Below are 26917 nucleotides of genomic sequence, written 5' to 3' on the forward strand. Positions count from 1 at the left end.
ATCTTCCATAGCTGAGTATGTTTATTCATACATTATTGATACACTTATTCAACAAGTATTTTTTAAACATCTTCCAACTGGCAGGAGACATTTTTAAAGGTGTACTCAGAAATTAATGTACTAAATAACACATTTGGTCATAACCATATTTAAAATATGATGAAAAGCTCATTGGGAGCTTCTTTGAATCACTAAAAACCTCTGAGTTGTGCAACAACTCTAATCATTAGAACAAGAGAATGCAGTGCAGCAAAAGGAGGTTATTGATTCATTATCTGTTAGAATTTAGTAGGGATGTAAAAGGACATACATAGTTTTTGAGAGGGCAAAAATTATTTAAGTTATTGTTATTTTCTATCACTAAAGATTGATATCAATTATTTGTTTAAAAATTTATCTTAAAACCTTGAATCAGTAAAGAATAATATCTTTGAATCAGCAAAGTTATACTGATCAAATAATTGTGTAGCCTCCAAAAGATTAAAAATGACTGTCAGACTAGTTAATCTCAATTGTCTAAATGTCCTTAATGTTACTATTGCATGACTGTAATTGAAAAGGAGTGGTCAAACACCTAAGAATACCATTTACAAGTTGTCTCTTTGAAATATCAAATCTTTTCTATAGCCAACTAAATGTTCTTTGTCATAATTAATTAGGGCAATTATGTCACACACCATCTCCTATTGTTCTGTCCTTCATTAACTAACTCCTTGACCAATGTTTTCATGGTGTGGGGAATTGCCAGCTCTCTATCCACTATGCCATGCTTTCTCTCTTTAGTAATAATTATGAATTCCACATGGCAGGCATTGGCAGGCATATATATAAAGATATGTATGTATGTATCTTTATATATGTGTGTGTGTGTATATATATATATATATATATATACCAGATCTTTTTCCCCTGTATTGTTATACCATACAAAAACAAATCTTCTAGCACTGTCTTATACTTTTACCCCACAAAAGGTCAATCAGAACATATGATCATAGAAAATCTTAGAGCTAGAAGGGACCTTAAGAATTTTTCCATCATAGCTCATTGGAGTTAAAAGAACATAGTCATTCTCCCCATTTTATTAATCAAGAAACTGAAGTCCAAAGAGTCATAGTCAACCAGCATTTATTAAGTTTCTACTATGTACTAAATGCTAAGTTTTGGGACTACAAAAAAAGGCAAAATATAGTCCCACAATCTAATAGAGAGAGAGCATGCAAAAACCTATATAAATTTAAGAAATATCCTGCAAAAATGGCGATGCTCAGCAGAGGGAAGGTTCTAGCAAAGAGATTAGGCAATCTGCCCAAGGTTACATAGTTAGTCACAATACTGAGTTGTAAGATCATAGATTTAGAATGAAAGAGACATAAAAGGTCATCTAGTCCAACTCCAATCCTTCATTTTATAGATGAAGAAATGAAAGCTTGAGAAGGTTAAATAACTTTCCCATGGTCACCCAGGTAGTAAGTAGTAAGTACTACCTTAGTTCTCTAATTCCCCCTTATATTGTACCACAGTGGACATATTATACTTTGGTAAATGTGTAACTATATAATTATAGCCATATGAAATAATAGCTATTTACCTTACAAATACACTTATTTTTCCCATTTAAGAGGGAACAGATTTCTTTCTTATCTTTGTTTCTCAGAAAATTTTTCTCCATTTATAATTTTAGTTTCAACAAAAATGTAAACCAGAATTCAGTTTGTTTAGGGGTAGTTTTTGGCAAGGTTATGAATTTGGCTAGGAACATACATGCTAAATAACATTTCAGATAGCACTGTTTAAATTTGGGGCTACCTTACAATAATATTAAAATTCAATGGCCTTTATACTTGATTATGATAGCATCTTATGTGAAACATATGTATTTTGAGTATTCATATTAGTAGATAGTAAGAAATATACATTATACACATATGCTGAAATGTCATGGCATTATAATAATACAGAATCAAATTTGCCTTATAGATGAATATGCTATTATAAAGATGATCATACATACCTACCATAATTACTCACTTTTAAGGTTTTTGGTTTTTATCTTTTTTTTTCCTTTAGAAGTAATGAATTAACACTCACTCATCCTCAGTTTATTTCCTAATCTCTTTGGTAACCAACTTCAGATACTTTCATGATGACAGCTGGTGCCAGTTAAGGATGAAATCTGTATGGACATTGCTTACTGGTGAAGAATAAATAAAATTCATGACTTTGGTCTTTTTTAGCAGTCTTTTGATCTGTTTTACAGAATACTTTTGTATTTTGCAGAGTAGAATTGGACTTCATGTGTTCTTATGAAATTACTTATTTTTCAAATAGTGTTTTAAATAGCAGTCGTTTTAAATCTAGACTTTGTCTACATCATTCTTGTTCTGCTTCCTCATAGCAGTGCATTTGTCTTCAGATACAATCAAGGAAAACTTGAAAGTATGTATATGGAAAAAATTATGCGCCCTCCCATAGATAGAAAACATTACATTTTGTTTTATTGTGACTTAGATGTCCTAATTTCATTACAAATTCAACATATTCCAAATTGAACTCATCAATGATCCCCCCAGTTGCCAAATTCTGTCTCCAAAATCTTTTATCATTGCCCTTCTCTCGTTTTACAATGATCCTAGTCCAGGCCTTTCCCTCTCTCCTATGGGCTATTGTAACTTCTTCACTGCCATCAGACTCTCCCCTCTACCTATCTCAGTACTCTCCCCTCTCAACAGAATCAATCAAACAACCAACTAACTGCATATTATGTACCAGGAACTATGCAGAGTGCTCAGGATGAAAATACAAAAAGGAAGACACTCCCTTCACTCAAAGAACTCAAATGATAATTTCACTTAATATGACAAAGGAAATATTTAATTATATTCTATAAGTAAACTAAAAGCAAATAGTTTAACATAGCACATAGAAATGCATTTCTACCATCTCTCATTCTTTTTTTATTTTTTTTTTTATTTTAAACCCTTAACTTCTGTGTATTGACTTATAGGTGATAAGAGTGGTAAGGGTAGGCAATGGGGGTCAAGTGACTTGCCCAGGGTCACACAGCTGGGAAGTGTCTGAGGCCGGATTTGAACCTAGGACCTCCTGTCTCTAGACCTGGCTCTCAATCCACTGAGCTACCCAGCTGCCCCTACCATCTCTCATTCTTACCAGTACACAAATTATTCTATTATATATACAAAAAACAGAATTGCCGGAATTCTGAAACTATAAGAAAACAGTGCAGTACTCTTTTTTAAAAATGAGTTGTTGGGGGCAGCTGGGTAGTTCAGTGGATGGATTGAAAGCCAGGCCTAGAGATGGGATTGAAAGCCAGGCCTAGAGATGGGAGGTCCTGGGTTCAAATCTGACTTCAGACACTTCCTAGCTGTGTGGCCCTGGGCAAGTCACTTAACACCCATTGCCCAGCTCTTACTGCTCTTTTGCCTTGGAACCAATACACAGTATTGATTCTAAGATGGAAGGTAAGGGTTTTAAAAAAAAAAAAGAGTTGTTGGAATGGATACTTCTATTTCCAAGTCAAAATTTTATAACTTTTTGACTTAAATTGTTTTTTTTTGTGAGTTTTGGAGGGTGATTGTTGCATCATGTGTTTTAAGGATTCAGTGAGTTTGATACTGCATTGAGATACAAATTTTATTCTATCATAATCTGAGATTCAATGGCTAAGTTTAATTTCTTTACTATTTAGTTAGGGCATTTGTTTAAGTTGTACCTTATTTTGGGTGGAGAGATAGGGGAAAGAGAAGTAGGGGTAGGAGAGAGAGAAGGAGGGCAAACGGTAGAAATTTATTTTAAATTCCATTTAATAACTGTGTGACCCTGGGCAAGTCACTTGACTCCCATTGCCCACCCTTACCAATCTTCCACCTATGAGACAATACACCGAAGTACAAGGGTTTAAAAAAATAGATTAAAAAATTCCATTTAATAATATTATAAATTTTAGCTTTCCTACCTTTATTTTGGAGGATTTTGCCCCCTACATCTGGATTGTATCCATCATTCATACTCCCTATCTTAATGAAAAGTAACTCCATAATTTCTTTTCAGAAGGATATTTAAAATTCACTCCTCCTAAGCACTCTGATTTTTAAAGTTCAAATCTGGAAAAAAGGAGAAGCAACCTTCATGTGACTCTGGTAATAATAAATACATACCGTTATATAGTGCCTCAGGATCAAAAAAGCACATTATTCAATTAATCTTGGGGGTTCCAAGGTTGAGGGTAAAAGGTTCTTTTCCTTAGGTGCCCCCAATCTATACTTCACATAACTACCAATACAAATAAGGCCCAAATAGGAACACGTCTGCTACTTTGTCAAAAGCTTTCTGCAATTTCTGATTGTTGATATGATCCAAACACAAACTTTTTAGCCCAACATTTGAGGCCATACGTCGTGTAATTCCAGCCTATCTTTCTAGCCTTATTTCATATTACATTTCTTCATTGACTCTGTATGCCAACCAAGCTCAACCTGTTGTCCGAGTTCAGCATATTTCCCCTTGAATTTTTATATAATTATGCAAGCTGTTACCACATACCTATAGCATACACAGTCTACAATGAAATATGTAAGAATATATTTCTTTCTCCTGAGCTCAGGTCAGCTGCCATGTGCTTTTATGAAGTTCTCCCTTTTTTCCCCCTACCACCCTCTAAAAAAAAACTCCCAAATCGAAAGCGCTCTTTTTGCTAACATTTTCTGAAGTACTTTGTAAATTTCCTTTGTCCCTTTCATATCCTACCTTGAATTATACTTATTTGGGCATGTTTCATATTTTCCTTTCTCAAAATAGAATATAAATTCCTTGATGGCCCAGACTATACTCTATATAAAATTCTTGCATCCCCAGTACCCAACAGGATCTTATATTTAGGAAACATATTAGACTTAGGCTTTCATTGATATAGGACATCCCTATGTAAGCAGCTCCGTCTACCAGCATTAGTCAATAGTTTACATGTAACTTATGGTCTTAATAGAGTTGCTTAAAGCAGCATATGTGATTTGGCACCCAAAGTTAGTATGTATCTAAGGCACGAGTTGAACATGTCTTCCTGGCTTTGAAAGCAACCTTCTATCCATTCTTCCATCTAGCTTTTAACATAAGAACAGCCTTATAGGTAGAAAATTCTTAATTATTATACATTGAATACATTAAGAAATACAAATTTTTCTTACAATTCTCAAAATTTTCTTTTTTAATCTCATCACCTTATCAATGAACTTTAATTGCTGCTATGACTTTTATTTATATCCTCAACCATTCCATAAAATGGACTAGCAATAACATAGGATATGACTATTATCATTGGGGTGTGTGTTGTGTGTAATAGAATCTCTTGATCCAGGCTCTATGATTCTTAAAAATATGAAAAAAATCGTTTTATAATTTCAAAAAGTTTGAAACTTCCTGTTCCAGTCATCTGACCTATACAGTAGCAGACTAAATTCCTAACTGGATCACACAGTATCTTTGGAGCAAGGATATAGAAGTACTAGTTGCTGGCCCCAAATGACCCTTGTTACAATCCAGTATTAGTCTTTTGGTTTTGTGCCTTCATTGTAATGACAGAGGCTTTTTTTTTCCTTTATTCTTTTCAGAGTGCTGCAGCAGCTCCCAGTCCAGTGCTAGGAAACATTCCCCCAGGAGATGGCATGCCAGTAGGTCCTGTACCACCAGGGTTCTTTCAGGTACACAAACAAACTGTGAATGCAGGAATGTTAAGGTGTAGAAACTTTTGTGTGTCTGTTTGAGGCTATGCAGGAAATAATCTATTTTAAATCTTATGACAACATAAAGTTACATCATACCCACTCTTGGTTATTCATGGACCCTTATCAAGTTAATAAAGTATCTTTCCTTAATGTCTTCTCCACTATTTGATTGTCTTTTGGCCATCTTCCTTCCTGCTTGTCAGGAAGGAGAAAGAAGAGCCACAATTTTTGGTCTTAGTATTTGGTAAAGCCTTGGTGGGAGAGGTTGCTGAAACTAGATTTTAGAATAATGTTGGATTTTATTTATCCATACTGTTCCTTTATCCAAAAAGCAGAGAGAATCCAAATTTCACTGTACTTAAAAAGTACAGTCAAGTTATGATCTGACCAACCATAGCAGGAAGAAGCTTTAGTGAGTGCCAGTATTTGTGTAATTGTAAGGGTTTTTATTTTCACAGAATACATTCCTTACCTCTACCCACTTTTTATTCTAGATCCTATCCTCCCACCCCTATACACATGCTATCTAGCATATAATTATTTTTAAAATAAAATTGATTTTTTTGATCTTTGAAAAAAATGGAACATTTTTGTATGTTTTAAAATATGGATTGTTATTAACGACCACAATAGAAGAATTAATAAAATATATTATAAATTATTGACAATGAGTTTTATATTTTAAATATGAAAATACTTGGCTGCTATTTCAGTGCTTTACATTTTCAAAATCTTTTTCAATTAATTATTAGATAATCCATACTAATGTCATTGCAGAATAAATCAATGCTTTAATAAATTTGAAATATTGAAATAGAGGCAAGTTTTTGCCACTGTTTTGTCTGGATCAATGATCCTTTGGTGTAATTAAATCTTTCTGAAGAAACTTGGAATGTTAAGATAGTTGCCTGGGTTCATGGAGGGCTTGTGTGACATTCCCTCATCCTTGAACCTAGACTTTTTTTTACTTCAAGTCTTGGCCTTCCAATTAATGTCTTCAATGCTGCCTCCCAATATATGACAACTGAATAAAAGAGCCACAATTAGAACTCAAAAGTAATGGTAAATAAATCTTTGAAGTGATATTTATGTGCCCAAGTATGTGATCCTGAGAAATATTGTATCCTAAAATATGTGAGTGAATTAGTAGGCTTACATGCATATTACTGTTTTCACTGATCATCTCAGTGGAAATAGTGGTAGCTGGTTTTTTTGGTACTGTTTATGGTATCCCAGAGACAGCAGCATATCTGTGATACTGAACAATAAAATAGAGTACCTGTAGCAAGGAGCTCACATTATCCACTGCCTGTCTTCTGTAATTCTTAGTTCACTGTGTTTTTTTCACTCCTTTTTTATTTTTACCCCATGTTCTCAACCCCTTTGCCATATAGTAGGTATTTTAAGCTTGTCATTCTTTAAAAGGAATGGTTCCTTAAGATGGGTTGCTGTAGAATGCATGCCAGAAGTCTTTGTCAAATTGAGCAGGAAATGAAGATATCCTTTGCTGGGGTGGGGGTAGAGGAGGAATTTACATGGCATTCCTCCCTCTCTCCATTCTGTATTTTATGACAAGAGATAATGCATAGCATAATTTCAGTTTCTGCATTTTCTCTGATAGGGAGCAAACTCTTCTCCCCTTTCCTTTTCCAAGGTGTTCCGTACCCATGCTCTAAAGACTTAGTAAGAGTAATTGATGCAGTATGAATTGTGTTTAAATCCTAAATAGAAGAGTCAACTTTCTAGAAGAGTATTCATATGACTTTTGCTAGTAAAACAAAAGCATGAGCTACACACCTGCCTCAGTCATTCTTTTACTTCATGCAATACATATGAAGGGCAACTGGGGAAGACTCTTTCCCATGTTGAAGGACACCAGTGAACATATGGAGTGCTGGCAGATAATAGAAGGCAGTTGCTAATAAAAATCAATATACTTGAGCTATACTTGCAGCATACATAAATATTAGGAAAGCATATCTTCAAATGCATAAATATAGAATGGTCAGTCATTAGAAAATGTTAAGTAATTGTTTTGAATTTTAAATTCTTTTAACTAAAACAGTAAAACAACATGCAACAACATATCAGAATATTTACTTCATTCTTTATAGCATGAATTTATTTATGCTAAGCTATTATAAAGTCAGCAAATCACATTAGTTTAAAATTCAGTAAAGCAGACAATATTTGAGCTTTTCATATCCATGTCTTACTCTCCTTTTAGAGAGTGATGATGAATAAGCTCTACCAAGGGAATGTCAAGTATTACCCAATCATGGTCATAGGATTCGAGGAAGGAAGGAGCCTTAGAGATATTTTCATTCAATCTTCTACTTTTGTTTTTCTGGAATTCAAGGTGAATGTTATTGTATTTTCTTGAAGTATAGCTAAATTTTCCTAACTCACACTATCTTGGGGAAATACCTGTCTGAAACAGTGAAAATCAGAAATTATATGATATTTTCAAAGACTTGCAAAGAAATTTTTAGTGAGATACCTCATATTTTGGGATATACTCAGTAATAGGAACTAGGCTAATGGAATGTTGCCTACTAGTGTTTAATGTAAACAGAAAAATGATTTTCTAGTTAACATATTGGTGCCCACTGTAATAATCCTAATCTTTGCTTATAATGGAATGATTTTGTATATGGATTAATTTTAATAAAGTGCTCAAAAACAGCTACCTAAAATGGATAAATGTTTCCCTCCTAATCATGTTTTCATTTTTATTTTCATAACAAGCCCTTTTTCCCCATAATGCTCTCAATATAAAATATTTCAGCTGACTTCCCAGTATCTCAAATTCTGAATTTGTGAAGTCCTAATTAATGAGAATTTGTATGAAAAATAAGAACATATTTAAGTAATAGAAATTTTTTAAATGACAATTTGTGTGCTTTTAACAAGCCTTTTTGGTATATTTTCTTTAGAGTCATATCTTTATATTTGGTCAAATATTAATGTCATTCATCCTGAAGAATATTAGGATTTCAATGAAAAAGAAGTTTACTTCTAAAGAGTGTATAATTGAAATAAAATCAGCATGCACTTGAAATTTTAAAACTGCAAAAGAATTAGAGGTACAGAGATTTGTTTGGGAAAATATAAGCCATCCATATAAAAATTATAAGGAATCAAACTTTCTGGTGAATCCAAAAATACTTTAAATACACTCAGCTAATTGGCAGCATTACAGGTTATATAGCAAGACTAGTTTGGAAATCACTTGTCTAAAACTATGTTTCCCAAATTGAGAAGTAAGAGAAAAGTTTCAAGTTTTTTTTATATTTACTCACTGCTGCAATGGTAGCAGTATGTATATGGTATGTAATGGTAGCCTCAGTACTTTGAGTCACAATGGAGCCTTCCAACCATGGGTGGAAAAGCTTATACTTGCTTGGCTTCCTGCTTTCTTATGTTAGCCTTTGCAGAATGACTGAAAAAAATTACCTAATAACAAATCAAAAGTCTCCTGACTGAAGTTTAATTGGATAATAATAAATCTGAATTAAATAATGAATTATATAATTTTGTTATTTATTAATGGCATTCATTTGAAAAGGCTGTCTCACAGCCAGATTGGGAGGTATAAGCATCCTAGTCAGTAGCTATTTCTCTTTTCTTAATTCTTCTTGCTCTACTGAAATAAGTAGCTGGCTTCTAAACAGATTAGCTTTTCTAGATAGAAAATGGCTATAGCTTAATAAAACAGAAAAGGAAAAATAGTTATTCTTTTCTGTTTTGAAAATTTTAGATCATTTCCATAAATATGCTAGAGATTATAGGACAGTTAAGATTTTATGGAGTGGCCAGACCTACAGAAAACAAGGATGAGCAGCAGTATTTATTGTAGCTTGAAATTAAAATTTTGCATTTTTTTATTTTGGCTAATGACACTAAGAGAAATATTTTTAGCTGCTTTTGTTTTCTTGTAATTTTACCATAAGGCAATTTTCCATCAGAGGGCACATATCTTTTATTCTCTAAATCCATTCTCTAAATCTATTCTCTAAAACTATTTCTATGTTTAACCTGAAATATAGTGTCATTTTATAAGGTATTCAAGCAAATAATATCATTAAATTTCCAGATAATCCATATCTCAGAGATAGTCTTAAACACCAGGTAGCCTTCTTAGTTCATTTTCAATGTGCATTATATTTTGTTTTAATTTTTAGCTTGATGAAACTATTTGTATTCTGGCCTTCAAATCCTTAGTTTTCTTAGATGAAACTAATTGAAAACTGGTCATATATGGATGTATATGAAAATTAAATTTGGTATTTTGAAATAAATGTTATTACTAATTATTACTAAATTTACCAGGCTACTATTGAACATAAACAATATAGAAAGTAATTTCCTTATAGAATACAGGTATCTATATGTAAGAATGTAAATTAATCCAAAATCCTTGATTTGGTGAAAAAGTATATTGCTAGCATGATTTCAAGTCGTATTTTACATACAAGCATAATGTTAAAAATGATAAAGCTTCCTTGCCATCTAGTGGTGGTTTTTAGAGAGCTGCATTTGTTCGGGGTATATTTTACTGGGGTGCTATTTTTAGCAATGCTGCACAGTAGCAAGCTGACCTAATGCTTTGGCAGGAAGAATACAAGAAGAAAGAACAAAAAGAAATTTCCTTTCTTCTCTATGTTATTACTCTTGACTAGACAAAGCTCAATTTAAATAACATTCAGTTTGTGGCAGAAAATAACCAAAGCAAGGAAATTCAAAGAATAGAAATAACCTATCCTTGGATTACTAAAAGAAAAAAAAAAGTCAAGAGAGCATGAATCAAAAATGAGAGGAAAAAATATTATGCTACTATTAAGGCTTAGCTAATTAAACATACCCCCTAGACAAATATATTCTTAAATTGTTGCTAAAAATATATTGTTAATTTTTCAAGTTTTCCTAAACTCTAGGCACAATGCTTTCTGTTTTTAATATAATTTGGATTTCTCAGTCCATTCATCATATTAACAATTGTCTGTTTTGCTGTAGCCAGTTCATCATAGTCAGTGACAGCAGCCCGTCTAGGTACTTGTCCTTCCTTGTCATCTTCATGCTCTCTACACTATTCATGCTTTGACTGTCTCTTCTGTTTATCCTCCCTGACCATGGTTGTTTCAGAAATTAGTCACAGGAAATACTTGAAGCAGAGAGAAAAGACCTTTTTCCCTAGAGGTCTTTTTGGTCTTTAACAAAGAATCAAAGCATTAGCTATTAGAAATTCTTTCTAATTTGCAGTAGGAGAGCACTGAAAATCTTAGTAGACCTGATTGATAGGTAATCATAAATGCTATGAAAATCATTCATTTTAATACTTCAGAATTGATGGGGATTTAAATTTGTAAAACTTAGTACCAAATTGCCAGGATTATTTTGAAAATAAAACTGATTGTCTCAGTCACACTTGAAAAAAATTAAAGGTACAAATTTCTTAAAAATGAAGACTTCAGAATTCAATATTTTGGAAAATAGAGCAAGTTGTTCCCTAGTAGAAAAGATAAAAGCAGCCTAAAAAAATAAAGGTGCCTGACAGCTGCTGGCTTTGATAATGCCATCCCGCAGCTGTGGTAATGGTTTTACTAGCCTCAACTATTAGAACAAATTAAAACTGCTCAGCTTGAGTAACTAAATAAGCTTTTTTTAAAAAATGCAATTGCAAAACACCTATAGAGCTGCTGCAAGTGATGAAATAGATCAAGAAGAAAGAAAGGGAGGAAAAGCAAATGTTGAAAATCTTTACCTAGATTTTCCATTTAGAACCTTGTTTTAGAAAACTTGGCTGTATGTCATAATACTCACTTAGAAAAAGTTAGACAAGTTATCCTGAAATTGTGTTCCTTTTTATTGTTCCTTTTCATTGTATTCAGTCAAGCTAAAAAGTACCAAGATACTTGATGGAAAACATTGAAATGCCATCTTCTTACAATGTTCTGTGGTTTAAAAACAAGATTTAATTAAAATGTAAAATTATTTATGCTTTCAAAAATATCTTACTGAAAATTCTTTATTGAATGATGTAGATGTGATTAAAGATCCTCAAAACAAAGTATGTGTAGTTTTTATTAGAAAGTTTTAAAAATCAGAATATTTGCAATATAATCTTACATGTAGAGGTGAAGACTGTTAACATTCTTTGGAAAATTCAAAATTTGGGAAGGTATTTATGTCTTTTATTCTTCTAATGGATAGAATCCACTTATCAAATTGTCTGTACATAATGATACTTTTAGTTCATTTATATAGCTTATAATAAGACAGAGATAGAAAGATGTCCAATTTTATTCATTGGTTGTATGGTCATCACAATATATCCCAGGAGATATATGAGTTAAGATATGATATAAGAACGATTTCTTCATAGGAATTCTATACCAGGTATGCTCTACTTGAATCCCTTGCCAAATCATTAAGAAATTTCCATTCTATTTCCATGTCTATTGATATGTATTAGGGAATGTGGAAATCAGAGACCTTCATTTCAATCTCCCTTCTGTTTTCTTAAAACCTGTGTACCATCAGCAAATTTTTAAACCTTTTTCTGCACTTCAGAAAAATGATAGAGTTGGACTAGATCTCAATTCTGAGGTCACTTTCCTGCTGTAACATTCTGTGATTTTATTCTACATCATATCACATATGTATAAATCATCTTCTTAAAACCTCAGGCCACCCCTTTTTTCTAGATGATAGTGGACTAGATGATCTTTAAGATTCCATTTGTGATTTCCCATAACTATGGTAGTCTTTCACATCCTTGCAAAGAGAGGAAAGAAAACAACCCAGCTTAAGTGGGCATATCTTCATTTCTGCTGATAGCTATGAAGAGGAAGCATAAGATGCTGTCACTTACTATCTATACTTCCCAACTAGCAGATTGGCTAAAATGATAGCACGGAAGAGTAATGAATGTTGGAGGGGATGTGGCAAAATTGGGACATTAATGCATTGCTGGTGGAGTTGTGAACTGATCTAACCATTCTGGATGGCAATTTGGAACTATGCTCAAAGGGCTATAAAAAATGCCTGCCCTTCATTCCAGCCATAGCATTGCTGGGTTTGTACCCCCAAAGAGATCATAGATAAACAGACTTGTACAAAAATATTTATAGCTGCGCTTTTTGTGGTGGCAAAAAACTGGAAAATGAAGGGATGCCCTTCAATTGGGGAGTGGCTAAACAAATTGTGGTATATGCTGGTGATGGAATACTACTGTGCTCAAAGGAATAATAAATTGGAAGAATTCCATGTGAACTGGAAAGACCTCCAGGAATTGATGCAGAGTGAAAGGAGCAAAGCCAGAAGAACATTGTATACAGAGACTGATATACTGTAGTAAAATAGAATGTAATGGACTTCTGTATTGGCAGCAATGCAATGACCCAGGACAATTCTGAGGGATTTATGGAAAAGAACACTACCCACATTCAGAGGAAGAACTGCAGGAGTGGAAACACAGAAGTAAAACAACTGATTGAACACATGGGTTGATGAGGACATGGTTGGGGATGTAGACACTAAACAACCACACCAATGCAACTATCAATAATATGTAAATTAGTCTTGATTGATCACACGTGTTAAAACCAGTGGAAATGCGCGTTGGATATGGGGTGGGGGTAAAGACGATAGTAAAAACAAGAATCATGTAACCATGAAAAATGTTTCTAAAAAAATAAAATATTAAAAAAAGAAATAGTTCTGCTTCTTAGGAATAATTCTAGGATCCCTATGTTCTAGAAGATAGTCCAAATTCCCTATGCCAACAGAAGGATATTTACCATGTATTTTTCTCTGCAAATAATATAATAGGATTAAATTTTGGTACATATAGAAATATTTTCTCAATATAAGATCATGTATATCTAATCCCCTCATCTTATAAGTGAAGAAATTAAGGTAAAAAGAGGTTAATTGTTTTTCCCAAGGTCACAAAGCATCAAAGACAGAATTTGAACTCAGGTCTTCCTATACATTCAGGTTCTTTGTCAACTGTTACATTCACCAAGGTAGACTGACTCTGTACTCAGGTCTTCTCTGTTAAGATTCAATCTTTCCACTCTACCATATTGTTACAAATACCTTTAAGATCTATGCATGACAAACAGACAGCTATTATTATCATTATCATTATTATTATTTTAATAGTCTTTTCCATCTTTTGCCTAAACTATTTTCAAGAATCAAAGTGTAAGTTTGGTATACACATGTATCCATTGAAAGAACATCTGTTTCAAAATGAATGTTTATGTATTTTAATCTCTCTAGGGAGGCATCTTGTAATATCTCTGCTTATGATTGTGTTAGCCATATTTAAGATAATTTTCAATAGGCCCTTGGGTACTCCTACCTCACCCCAATCCCTCAAAAAACTGGATATCCTTTTTTGGAAGGTTGCATGGCACTACTAACCTGAGATTATGAGACAAAACTAGGAGAAGGATTATATGTGACCTAGTGAATAGGGCATTAGTCTTAGAATCAGGAATACACAAATCCAAAAATCTCTGACACTAATGGGTGATCCAGGGCAAATCAGTTAACTTCTCTGAGTCAGTTTTCTCATCTATAAAAAGAAGATAATAATACAAATAATGCTTTACAAGTTTGTTGTTAAGATTCAAATTAGACTCTCTCTATATATGTGATACATGTATCACATATATATGTATATACATATGTATATACACTTTCCAAACATTAAATTGCTATCTAAATACTAATTTTTTATTATTTCCCAAGGAAAATATGCTCCTTCCTCTCCTTCATTTGCCTCGCTTTTTCCTCCCCTTTCTATTAGTTTCTCCAGCCTGATAGTCACTCTGAGCCTTGCCTGAGTTCCCAGTATAATGTCTATAGAATAGTGAATCCTTCTATTGAGCTGTCTCAAACATACTGTTTCACTGTGACTAATACAGCAATAAAAAAGTGCCAGGAGGTTAGGCACCTCTTAAATCATCTCTTATGTGACCTGCATCATTATCAATATATACTTTTAATGTGGATTTTGCCAGTTTGAAAATAGAATTGTGACTGTCATTGAGGGGACGGAATCTGGCATGGAATCTGGTTCAGTTAGAATGAGTAGACAGAGCCTCTATTCACATCGATTCCAATATTATAAGATATCAATTATAAGAAGCAATGTGAGAATAATAGCAAGATGTATTTTTAGTGTCATAAATAAAAGGATCATCGATTGAGAGGTACTATTAATCATGGAAGCCATCAAGTATAACTCCTCTTATTTTACAGATAAGGAAACTGAGGCTAAACTATGATGCGCTTTTGTGAGACTAGTAAAATGTTTTGCCTTATATTTCTCATAACAACTGGCATTATACTTTGCAAACAATAGGCATTTAGTGTTTATTGAATTTTGTTATTAATTGAATTCCCCCTTGAAGTTTCCAGAATGCCACTGACTACTTTCTGTGTTTTAGGGGTAACCCTGAGAATCAAATACACACACACACATTCTATGCAGATCATTATATTAAAATTTTTATTCAGGATGTTAAAAGACACAAACTTAAATGGAAATTCAATAATGAGTGGGTCATAGAACAAATCCTAGCAGGAACAAATAATTATGTTAAAGAAAATAGATAACGTACCAAAATTATTGCTATATAGATAAAGAATTATTTAAAGAAAAATGTATATTTCTGAACACATGTATGAGGTAGAAATAGGAGTCTGATAAATTGAGTTTGCAAATAACAAATTTTAAAATAGTCTCAAAATAAGGATAAAAACTATTAAAATAGAAGAAACAAGATTGCAGATAGACTTTTCTAACAAAAAATTTTTAAAAGATTAGCAAAATAGTTTATTATTTTGTTTTTAATGAAGTTAGACTTAACATTTTAAAGAATGAGATAATTAAATTCAGAATGAATTAAAATGAAAATTTTAAAAGTTTCCCAATCTAATTATATATTATAGCACTTAAAATAAAATAAATTAATTAATTGATTGGACTCTTACCTTCCATCTTAGAATCAATACTATGTATTAGTTCTAAGGCAAAAGAGTGGTAAGGGCTATGCAATGGGGATTAAGAGTGACTTGCCCAGGGTCACACAGCTAGGAAGTATCTGAGGCCAGATTTGAACCTAGGACCTCCAGTGTCTTGGCCTGGCTTTCAATCCACTGAGCCAACTAGCTGCCCCAAACTAATTCATTTTTGAAAAAAATACAAAATGCCCAAATTAGCAAGTAAAAAAATAGATAATTTAAATAACCTAGCCTCACTGACAACATTGGAAACTTCTCCCCTAAAATCAGGAATAAAGCAATGATATTTATTCTCCATACTATTGGCATAGTGCTAGATATTTTGTACTGACCTCCTGTAATGAGAGAATTGCAAATTAAAACAACCCAGAGGTATTGCCACATACACATCAAATTAGCAAAGATGGGGAAAATTTACTGTTGGAGAGGCTATGGAAAGACAGACATACTAATTCACTGCTGGTTAGAGTGATGAAATAGTTCAACTATTCTAGGAAAACAACTCAGAATTATACAAGAAAGCAAAAATCAGAGAAAGAAAGATAAAGAGGGAAAGGGAGTATAAAAATAGGCAAAAGATGAGGTTAAATAGCTTAGCTAGATAGCACAGTGATAGAAAGCCAGGCCTGTAGTCAGGAAGAATTGACTTCAAATCTAGCCTCAGACACTAACTGTGTGACCCTTGATAAGTTACTTAACCCTTTCTGCCCCAGTTTTCTCATGAAAATGAGCTAAAGCAGAAAATGGCAAACCTCTCCAGTATCTTTGCTAATAAAATCTCAAAAGGAATCATGAAGAATTGAACACAACTGAGCAATTGCTATAAGGAAAGTTAGGTGGTTCAGTGGATAGAGTGCTACCATTAGAGTCGGGAAGACTCAGCTTCCTGAGTTCAAATTCAGCCTCAGACACTTATTAGCTTTGTGGCTCTGGGAATTTAGTTTCACTTAATCCAGTTTCCCTCAGTTTCCTTATCTATAAAATGAGCCAGAGAAGGAAACAGCAAACTACTGCAATATCTTTACTAAGAAAATTCCAAATAGGATCATGAAGAGTTGGACATGACTGAAATGACTGAACAACAAAAACAACATATTACATATATGTCAAGGTGATGTGATGAATTTCTTAAAGAACCCTTGAAAGTCATAAAAATAATTACTCATTCATCCATTATTTTTAGGTGCCTACTGTGTACTAGGCACTATTCTAAGTAGTAGTGATATAAAGACAAAAATTTTTAAATGATATCTTATTCAAGGAACTTATAAATTCTTTTTTAATAATTTTTATTTTTTAGAAAAGTTATCATGGTTACATGATTCATGTTCTTACTTTCCCCTTTGCCCCCCCATAGCCGATGCACACCTCCCCAGGTTTTAACATGTGTCATCGATCAAGACTTATTTCCAAATTGTTGATAGTTGCATTGGTGTGGTAGTTTCAGGTCTACATCCCCAATCACGTCCACCTCAACCCATGTGTTCAAGCAGCCGCCTTTCCTCTGTGTTTCCTCTCCTGTAGTTCTTCCTCTGAATATGGTTAGGGTTCTTTTCCATAAGTCCCTCAGAATTGTCCTGGGTAATTGCATTGCTGCCAGCACAGAAGTCCACTACATTCTATTCCACCACAGTGTATCCATCTCTATGTACAATGTTCCCCTGGCTCTGCTCCTTTCACTCTGCATCAACTCCTGGGGGTCCTTCCAGTTGACATGGAATTCCTCTAGTTTACTATTCCTTTTAGCGCAATAATATTCCATCACCAGCATACACCACAGTCCATTCAGCCATTCCCCAATAGAAGGGCATACCCCTGTTTTCCAGCTCATTGCCACCACCAAAATCGTGACTATAAATATTTTCGTACAAGTCTATCTATCCACGATCTCCCTGGGGCACAGACCCAACAATGGCGTGGCTGGATCAAAGGGCAGGTAATCTTCCATAGTCCTTTGAGCATAGTTCCAAATTGCCATCCAGAATGGTTGGACCAGTTCACAACTCCACCAGCAATGCACCATTGTCCCAATTTGGCTAAATCCCCTCCAGCATTCATTACCCTCCCCTACACTCATTCCAGCCAATCTGCTAGGTGTGAGGTGACACCTCAGTGTTGTCTTGATTTGCATCTCTCTAATTACCAGAGATTTAGAGCACTTTTTCATGTGCTCATTGATAGTTTTGATTTCTTTATCTGAAAATTGCCTATTCATGTCCCTTGCCCATTTGGGGAATGGTTTGATTTTTTATACAATTGATTTAATTCCTTGTATATTTGAGTGATTAGACCCCTGTCAGAGTTTTTGTTATAAATATTTTTTCCCAATTTTTTTCCCTTCTGATTTTGGTTGCATTGTTTTTGTTTGTACAAAAGCTTTTTAATTTAGTATAATCAATCAGCCCATTCACATTCAGAATTATAATTATCAGTTGTGTATCCCCAACATTTTAGTATCCTCTCTTAGTTCTACCCCTTCTTCTTAGGCTATTTCCTGTTTTTTTTTTCCTAAAACCCTTACCTTCCATCTTGGAGTCAATACTGTGTATTGGCTCCAAGGCAGAAGAGTGGTAAGGGTAGGCAATGGGGGTCAAGTGACTTGCCCAGGGTCACAGAGCTGGGAAGTGTCTGAGGCCAGGTTTGAACCTAGGACCCCCCTTCTCTAGGTCTGGCTCTCAATCCACTGAGCTACCCAGCTGCCCCCGGCTATTTCTTTTTAAACCAGTGATTTGTTTTAAACCAGTAACCCTTGTCCCTTCCCTTGATTTACTATCCTTTCTACCCCCTCCCTTGTTATTCCCCTCTTGAATTCCCTCTCCCTTCTCCTCCCCTCCCTTTTTTGACCTCCCCACTCCCCTGCTCCCCTTGATTTATCCCTTCTGACTTTCTCAGTAGGGTTAGAGTTTTATATCCCAATGAATAACAAAGCTACTCTTCCCTCTCAGGGTTAATTACACTGAGAGTAAGGTTTAAATATTACCTCTTAATGCTCTCTTCCTCTCCTTATAATAGTATTCATCCACTCCCCTTCCTATGCCCTCTTTGTGTATAAGAGAATATCCTATTTTTCTTATTCATTCAAGTTTCTCTTGGTGTTCTCTACTATTCACCCCGCTCTTTCCCACCCACCCCCTTATCATCTTAGACCATTTAGTACTCCAACCTCTCATTGTGAATAATTCTTCTAATTACTATAATAGTGGATACTATAATAGTGAATAGAGTTCACTACAGAGAATTACACATAACATTTCTCCATATAGGAGTACAAATAATAGATCTTATTGAAGCCCTTAAAGAGGCAAATTTAAAAATTGGAGTTTTCTTTCTTTCCCCTCTGTTTCTTATTTACCTTTTCATGTTTCTCTTGGTTTTTGTGGTTGGATATCGACCTTTCCATTTAGTCCTGGTCTTTTCTGTGCAAATACTTGGAAATCTTCTATCTTTTGAATGCCCATACTTTCCCCTGGAAGTATATAGTCAGTTTTGATGGGTAAGTGATCCTTGGTTGTAGACCCAGTTCTCTTGCCTTTCTGAATACTATATTCCAAGCCTTGCAGTCTTGTAGTGTGGAGGCTGCCAGATCCCATGTGATCTTGATTGGTGCTCCTTGATATCTAAATTGTCTCTTTCTGGCTTCTTGTAAAATTTTTTCTTTTGCTTGGAAGCTCTTGAATTTGGCTATTATATTCCTGGGGGTTATCTTTTCAGGGTTAAGTATAGAGGGCGATCTATGGATCCTTTCAATGTCTATATTGCCCTCTTGTTGTAGAACTTCAGGGCAATTTTGCTGAATAATTTCCTTTAGTATGGAGTCCAAATTTCTATTAATTTCTGCTTTTTTAGGAAGCCCAATGATTCTCAGATGATCTCTTCTAGACCTGTTTTCTTGATCTGTCAATTTCTCAGTGAGATATTTCAGGTTTCCTTCTATTTTATCAGCCTTTTGACTTTGCTTTATTTGTTCTTGTTGTCTTGAGAGATCATTGGCTTCTACTTGCCCGATTCTTGTCTTTAGAGACTGGTTTTCTGCTGTAAGCTTTTGATTTTCCTTTTCGATTTTGTCTATCCTGTTTTCCAGCTGTTTGATTTTGGTCTCCAATTTGCTTATTAATTCTTTTGATTTGGGGGCATAATTTTCTAATTGCCCAATTCTAGCCTTTAGAGACTGGTTTTCGGCTATAATCTTTTGGTTTTCCTTTTGAATCTGGTCTTTTTGGTTCTTCAAGGCTTCCAGCTGGTCATTTCTGGTCTTCAATTTGCTTATCAATTAATTTGATTTCTGAGCCTCGCTTTCTAATTGTGAAATTCTGCCTTTTAAACTGTTATTTTCTTGCCAGTTCGCTACCATCTTTCGCATAATCTCAGATTTGGACTCTTGAATAGCTTGTGACCAGTTTTCATTTTTGGGGGGAAGGTTTGGATATGATTACTTATTTGTTCTCCTCTGCTGTTTGCTCTGTTGTCTGGATTTTTTCTGTGTAAAAGTTGTCTAGTGTTAAGGATTTCTTCTTGATCTTTCTCTCCTGGGATTCTTATCTCTGGCTTGCCATTGTTAGCCACGTGCCCACTCAGCTTTATCCTCACGCCCAGGTTCTGTCTGCGCTCTTTAGGTTCCTGAAGTCTCAGGTCTAGTTGTTCTCAGGGTCAAGCCTCCTGGTGGTCCCCTTGCTTGTTCCTCTGCCTGAAGCTCCTTTAACAGTCTTAGGGCACTGCTTCCACAGTAGTGCACCCCTCTGCACCCCACTCAAGGTCAACGCCTGCGCTCAGGATCCGTTTCTGCAGCTGGGACCGAGCCTGCACTCAGGGTCTGTGTTCAAAGTCCACGCGTTCTTTAGCCTGTTGGTGTCTTAGGTCTTGCTGCTCTCAGGAGCAGGCCCTGGTGACCCCATGTAGCTGCTAAGGACTTAATGGGTGCCCCAAACTTGCTCTAAGTCTTTTGCGCTGGCTTTGGCACTGTAGGTGGTGTGGGGAGGCGGGGAGGGCGTTGCTCAGCTCACGTTTTAGTGAGAGCTGTTTCACCCCTATATAGCTTGGAAATGCCCAGATTCCACGTACCTTCAATGCTGCACCCTGTTGTGGGGTCCCTTCGTTCGTGTGGATTTGTTTTTATATCTTCTTGAGGAGTCCTGTATGTGTGGGTTAGGAGAGGTTAAGCAACCTGCTTCTACTCTGGAACTTATAAATTCTAACCAGGGGAGATAACCTGTGTTTCTAAATTTCACACAAATTTATTTTAGGGAGAAGGTACCAGAATGTGGCAGGGTTCAAGAAAGGCCTCATGTAGAAGGTATCATTTGAACTGGAAAGCAATTAAGAATTTTGAGAAAGATGAAAAGGAAATGTTTTCTAAGCTCAAGGGATAGCCAGAACAAAAACAGAGAAGACAGAAAATAATACTCCATGCATAAGGAACAATAAGAAAGCTAGCTTAGTTTCAACTGTAGTATACATAAAAGAGAATAATGTGCAGTTGTGCTGGGGAAAGGCCAGGTTGTGAGAGAAATAATAACTTCAGAAGAGGTAAAAAGATAAAAAATAAAGCCTCAGATATCCTTTTTTGTGATTATTAATAGGAGATTAATTGCATTTAATAATAGCACAAGATATTGAGTATTTGAGAATCAGCCTATCAAAACACATTTCAGATTTGGATAAATACAACTACAAAATTACTTTTAATAGACCACAAGACTACCCAAGAACTTTAAAGAGATAGGGTATTTCTGGACAGTAAAAATATATGACAAAAATGAACATATAAATTCTCTATTTTTAGTGTATGCCATAACCAAATTACTAAAGGAATATTTTACAGAATTAGATATAATGACAAAATTAAATTGATGAAGTAAAAGTTAAAGAATATAGAGGAATAAAGTGATAGAAAAGTAGGAAAGAAGAAAGTTTGGCACTACCAGGTTTCAGACTGTACTACCAAAGCAGTAATTATCAAAACCATCTGGTACTAGATGAAAAACAGAAATGTAGATGAATGAAACAGAGTAGATAAGCATGACCTTGAAACAAGTGTTCACAGCAGGCTATTGTTGTCAAACTCAGTAATATAAACTACTAGGAAATCGATGGTAGAGATCACTAGGAAGATTAGATAGTTTGTTAGAAAATAAATTTGAACAACATCTTACAGGATATAAGATAATATATTGCTAATAAACAAACTATCTAAATATTTTTTAAAATACTTAAAATGAATGGAAGGAAAAGAGAAATCATATCTTAACAATTATTAATAAGAGAACAATTTTTAATTAGACCAAGTGTTTTTAAAGCTCATAAGAGACCAAACAGGCAATTGTGTTATAAATTGAAATTATACATGCACAGGTATGTATTTGTGTTTTTGCATGATCAGAGGAAAAGTCAGTCAGTAAACATTTATTAAATAGCTACTGTGTACAAGGTACTATGCTAAATGCTGAGTTATAAAAGTTACAAATTGGGCAAAATCTTTGCATTAATTATTCTTTGATGTTTAACATCCAGGATATATAGGGAATTGACACATCTAGAAGATTAAGAGCCATTCTCTAATAGAAAAATGGTTCTCAAAAGAAATATAGCCTATAAATAACCACTGGAAAAATATTCTAAATCACAACTAATTGAAGATTTGCATATTAAAACAACCCTTAAGTAAAACCTTACAAACATTAAGTTAACCAAGATGAGAAAACTCACTGTTGGAGGAGTTGTGGGAAGACAGAAACACTAATTCATTGCTATTAGAGCTATGAATTCCTTCAGCCATTCAGAATAAACAGTCTGGAATTTATAAGCAAAATTACTCAACTGTTTATACCCTTTGATACAGATATTCTGCTTCTGGGAATTTAAACCAAAGGAAGTTATTGACAGTAAGAATAGACCCATACAGATAAAAATGTTGATTTGCAGTGATAAAAAGCTAGAACCAAAATACATGACCAGTGATTTAGAAATGAACAAATTATGACATATAGATGTAATTAAATATTACTTTTCCATAAGTAATGAAAAATATGAAGAAATTTGAGAAACTTGGGAAGATTCAAATACATAGTAAAGAAAATATGATGAAAACAATGTACATAATGAATTCAGTAGCATAAAAATGAAAAATTGATAATCAGATACAATGGCTAATGCTATACCCCTGTCAAAATTAAACATTACATCCTTCTATAAATTAATAAAACAATATTTTGGGTACATGTTTTATTGGAGAATTTGCTTAGGAATTCATTGGGTATTATCTCTTGGGTTAAAACAAATTGTATCAAAGTGGGCATTTAATGAGTACTTGTTGAGTGAATTAATTCATCAGAAGAGTTCAAGTTAATATGGCATTGTGAAAGGGCAATTCACAGCCCAGTTTCCTCAATAAAAATCCCAGCAAAAAATTTAAAGGACACCAGATGAAATAGTGATCAGTAAAACAAAGGGAAAGACAAGCATTTCCATCTTGATTTTACAAGAAAATCACCAGAAGCTTGTGAACTGTGGACACATTGGTAAGAATGAGGGTGTGTGAAGTCTGAAACCATCCCAATCCATGATAAATGTAGCCTGAAGCAAATAGCATCTCAGCCCTGGGCTGTCACAAACATAGAGGAGGATAGATACAGCCCATGATAGGCCACTGCAGGGGGAGATATGGGTTTGGATAGTTCATCCATGCCTTGGAATCCTCTAAGAAGTCAAAAACCAAAACTTCTAATGGAGGAGCAGCAAGAAGACAGTCATATTCCAGTATATGACTGAACAGAGCGAGAGACCCATATTGAAACAGGCAGCATTAGGAGCCTCTTCCTGTCTCCTCTAGGAAGTGGGAAGTAGAAGGAACGGAACAAGTATTTATTGAGATTTCCTATTTAACAGGCACAGTCCTAAATCCTTTATAAATATTCTCATTGAATCTTAACAACAATCCCGAGACGCAGGTGTTACTATCATCACCCTTTTACAGTTGAGGAATCTAAGGTAGAGTGACTTGTCCAGAATCAAATAGCTAGCAGATATATGAGGTTTGATTTCAACTGAAGTCTTCCTGATACCAGGGCTAGTCCTCTATACACTGAAACATCTAGCTGCCATATAGTACTCATACCAGCATCACTTCCAAATAGTAATTACACAAAGAGGAGTTGGAAATAGGACCAATGATACATGCATTGGTCCACCAAAAAAAAAGGGAAACAGAAGTCAGACATTTCAGCAGAAGAAAAGGTCTGGGTATAGTCACAAATAAGACATTCAACAGGTCAATGCCAGCATCATTCAGATTAGAAAAAGGAGAGGATAAAGCAGTACCCCTAAATTTGAAGTTTGCATATACTTTAACACTAGTGCAGAGTCCAATCCAGGAACTGAAACTGAAGATACAAGTAAACTTAAGAAAATTCAGAATATAATTTGAATTAACTTTGAATAACCTCTCTAATTACAAGGAGAGCCTGAGAAAAAGTTTGGTTGACTCCAAGAGCTCTAAGAGTGAATAGAAGAAATGTGGCAGGCAATATTAAATGAATCAGATCTCTTGAGTAAAAATATTGGAAATATATTAAATAGCTTAGAACAGAAAATGGACATGACCCACATAATAAACTACTCATAAAATACAATGAAGCAAACAGAACTCAATGATTCAGTGAGACAAGATACATTAGAAGAAAGTCAAAACCTAAAAATTTGAACAGAAAATGTATCCACTATCAAAAATAACTGAGCAGAAAAACAGTTAAAGGAAAGGCAATTTAAGAATCACAGGACTTAATTATGCCCAAAGGGTTTTTTTTTTGGATATAATCAAAATCATTTATTTTATATTTTGTAATTTTCTCTAACTCTTGCTTGGTTTTAAAATCTTTCCTTTCCCAGAGATCTGACTTAACTTATTTATAGTTTCCCTTAACTTATTTATAGTTTCCCTCTTTATATTCGAATCATTCAGCCATTCTGCATTTATCTTGGTGTAGGGTGTGAGATGTTGATCTAAACCTAATCTCTCCCATATTGTTTTCCAAATTTCCCAGCAGTTTCTGTCAAATAGTGGATTCATGTCCCAAAAGTTGGGCTCTTTGGGTTTATCATACACTGTCTTGCTGATGTCATTAACCCCAAGTCTATTCCACTGATCCTCCCTTCTGTCTCTTAGCCAGTACCATATTGTTTTTTTTTTTGTTTTTTTTTTTATTTATTTTTATTTTTATTTTGAATATTTCTCCATAGTTACATATTTCATGTTCTTTCCCTCTCCCCCAAATCCCTCTAATCCCCCTTAGCCAATGCACAATTCCACTGGGTTGTGTTTTTTAATAATAGTACAACCTACTACTAAATTTCCAAAAATGGTCCCATGAAAATTATAATTAAATTTATTTATTTATTTTTTAACATTTATTAATATTCATTTTTAACATGGTTACATGATTCATGCTCCTCCTTTCCCCTTCAACCCCCCCCCCGCACCCCCCCTACCCATGGCCGATGCGCATTTCCACTAGTTTTGTCATGTGTCCTTGATCAAGACCAATTTCCAAATTGTTGGTAGTTGCATTGGTGTGGTAGTTTCCAGTCCACATCCCCAATCATGTCCACCCCGACCCATGCGTTCAAGCAGTTGTTTTTCTTATATGTTTCCTCTCCTGCAGTCCTTCCTCTGAATGTGGGTAGCATCTTTACCATAAATCCCTCAGAATTGTCCTGGGTCATTGTATTGCTGCTGGTACAGAGGTCCATTACATTCGATTTTACCACAGAATGTCAGTCTCTGTGTATAGGGTTCTTCTGGCTCTGCTCCTTTCGCTCTGCATCAGTTCCCGGAGGTCTCTCCAGTCCGCCTGGAACTTCTCCAGTTTATTATTCCTTTTAGCACAATAGTATTCCATCACCCGCATATACCACAGTTTGTTCAGCCATTCCCCAATTGAAGGACATACCCTCCTTTTCCAATTTGTTGCCCCCACAAAAAGCGCAGCTATGAATATTTTCGTACAAGTCTGTTTATCTATGATCTCTTTGGGGTACAAACCCAGCAATGGTATGGCTGGATCAAAGGGCAGGCATTCTTTTATAGCCCTTTGAGGATGATTCCAAATTGCCAGCCAGAATGGCTGGATCAGTTCACAGCTCCACCAGCAATGCATTAATGTCCCAATTTTGCCACATCCCCTCCAGCATTCATTACTCTCCCCTTCTTTCATTTTAGCCAATCTGCTAGGTGTGAGGTGATACCTCAGAGTTGTTTTGATTTGCATTTCTCTAATTATTAGAGATTTGGAACACTTTCTCATGTGCTTATTGATACTTTTGATTTCTTTACCTGAAAATTGCCTATTCATGTCTCTTGCCCATTTTTCAATTGGGGAATGGCTTGGTGTTTTATACAATTGCTTTAACTCCTTGTATATTTGAGTAATTAGAGCCCTGTCAGAGTTTTTTGTTATAAAGATTTTTTCCCAATTTGTTGTTTCCCTTCTGATTTTGACTACATTGTTTTTGTTTGTACAGAAACTTTTTAGTTTAATATAATCAAAACCATTTAATTTACATTTTGTAATTTTCTCTAACTCTTGCTTGGTTTTAAAGTCTTTCCTTTCCCAGAGATCTGACAAAGTATACTATTCTGTGTTCACTTAACATGTTTATAGTTTCCCTCTTTATATTCAAGTCGTTCACCCATTCTGAATTTATCTTGGTGTAGGGTGTGAGATGTTGATCTAGACCTAATCTCTCCCATATTGTTTTCCAAATTTCCCAGCAGTTTTTGTCAAATAGTGGATTCATGTCCCAAAAGTTGGACTCTTTGGGTTTATCATACACTGTCTTGCTGATGTCATTTATCCCCAGTCTATTCCATTGATCCTCCTCTCTATCTCTTAGCCAGTACCATATTGTTTTGATGACTGCTGCTTTATAGTATAGTTTAATATCTGGTACTGCTAGGCCCCCTTCCTTCACATTTTTTTTCATTATTTCCTTTGATATTCTTGATCTTTTGTTATTCCAAATGAAATTTGTTATAGTTTTTTCTAATTCAGTAAAGAAGTTTCTTTTGGTAGCTTGATAGGTATGGCACTAAATAGGTAAATTAATTTGGGTAGAATTGTCATTTTTATTATGTTAGCTCG

At 34.6% G+C, this 26917-nt stretch overlaps 1 protein-coding gene across 1 annotated transcript in view; it reads left to right on the forward strand.

Annotated features, from left to right (window-relative positions):
• SSBP2 (single stranded DNA binding protein 2) overlaps window positions 1-26917 on the forward strand; it is a 266841-nt gene that overhangs the window by 133081 nt on the left and 106843 nt on the right. The window contains exon 3 of the mRNA XM_044680670.1: window positions 5631-5720. Within this exon, the coding sequence (XP_044536605.1) occupies window positions 5631-5720 (90 nt within the window). The remainder of the gene's footprint in view (window positions 1-5630; window positions 5721-26917) is intronic.

Source organism: Gracilinanus agilis, chromosome 1 (assembly GCF_016433145.1).
Source record: "Gracilinanus agilis isolate LMUSP501 chromosome 1, AgileGrace, whole genome shotgun sequence".
Taxonomy (NCBI): domain Eukaryota; kingdom Metazoa; phylum Chordata; class Mammalia; order Didelphimorphia; family Didelphidae; genus Gracilinanus; species Gracilinanus agilis.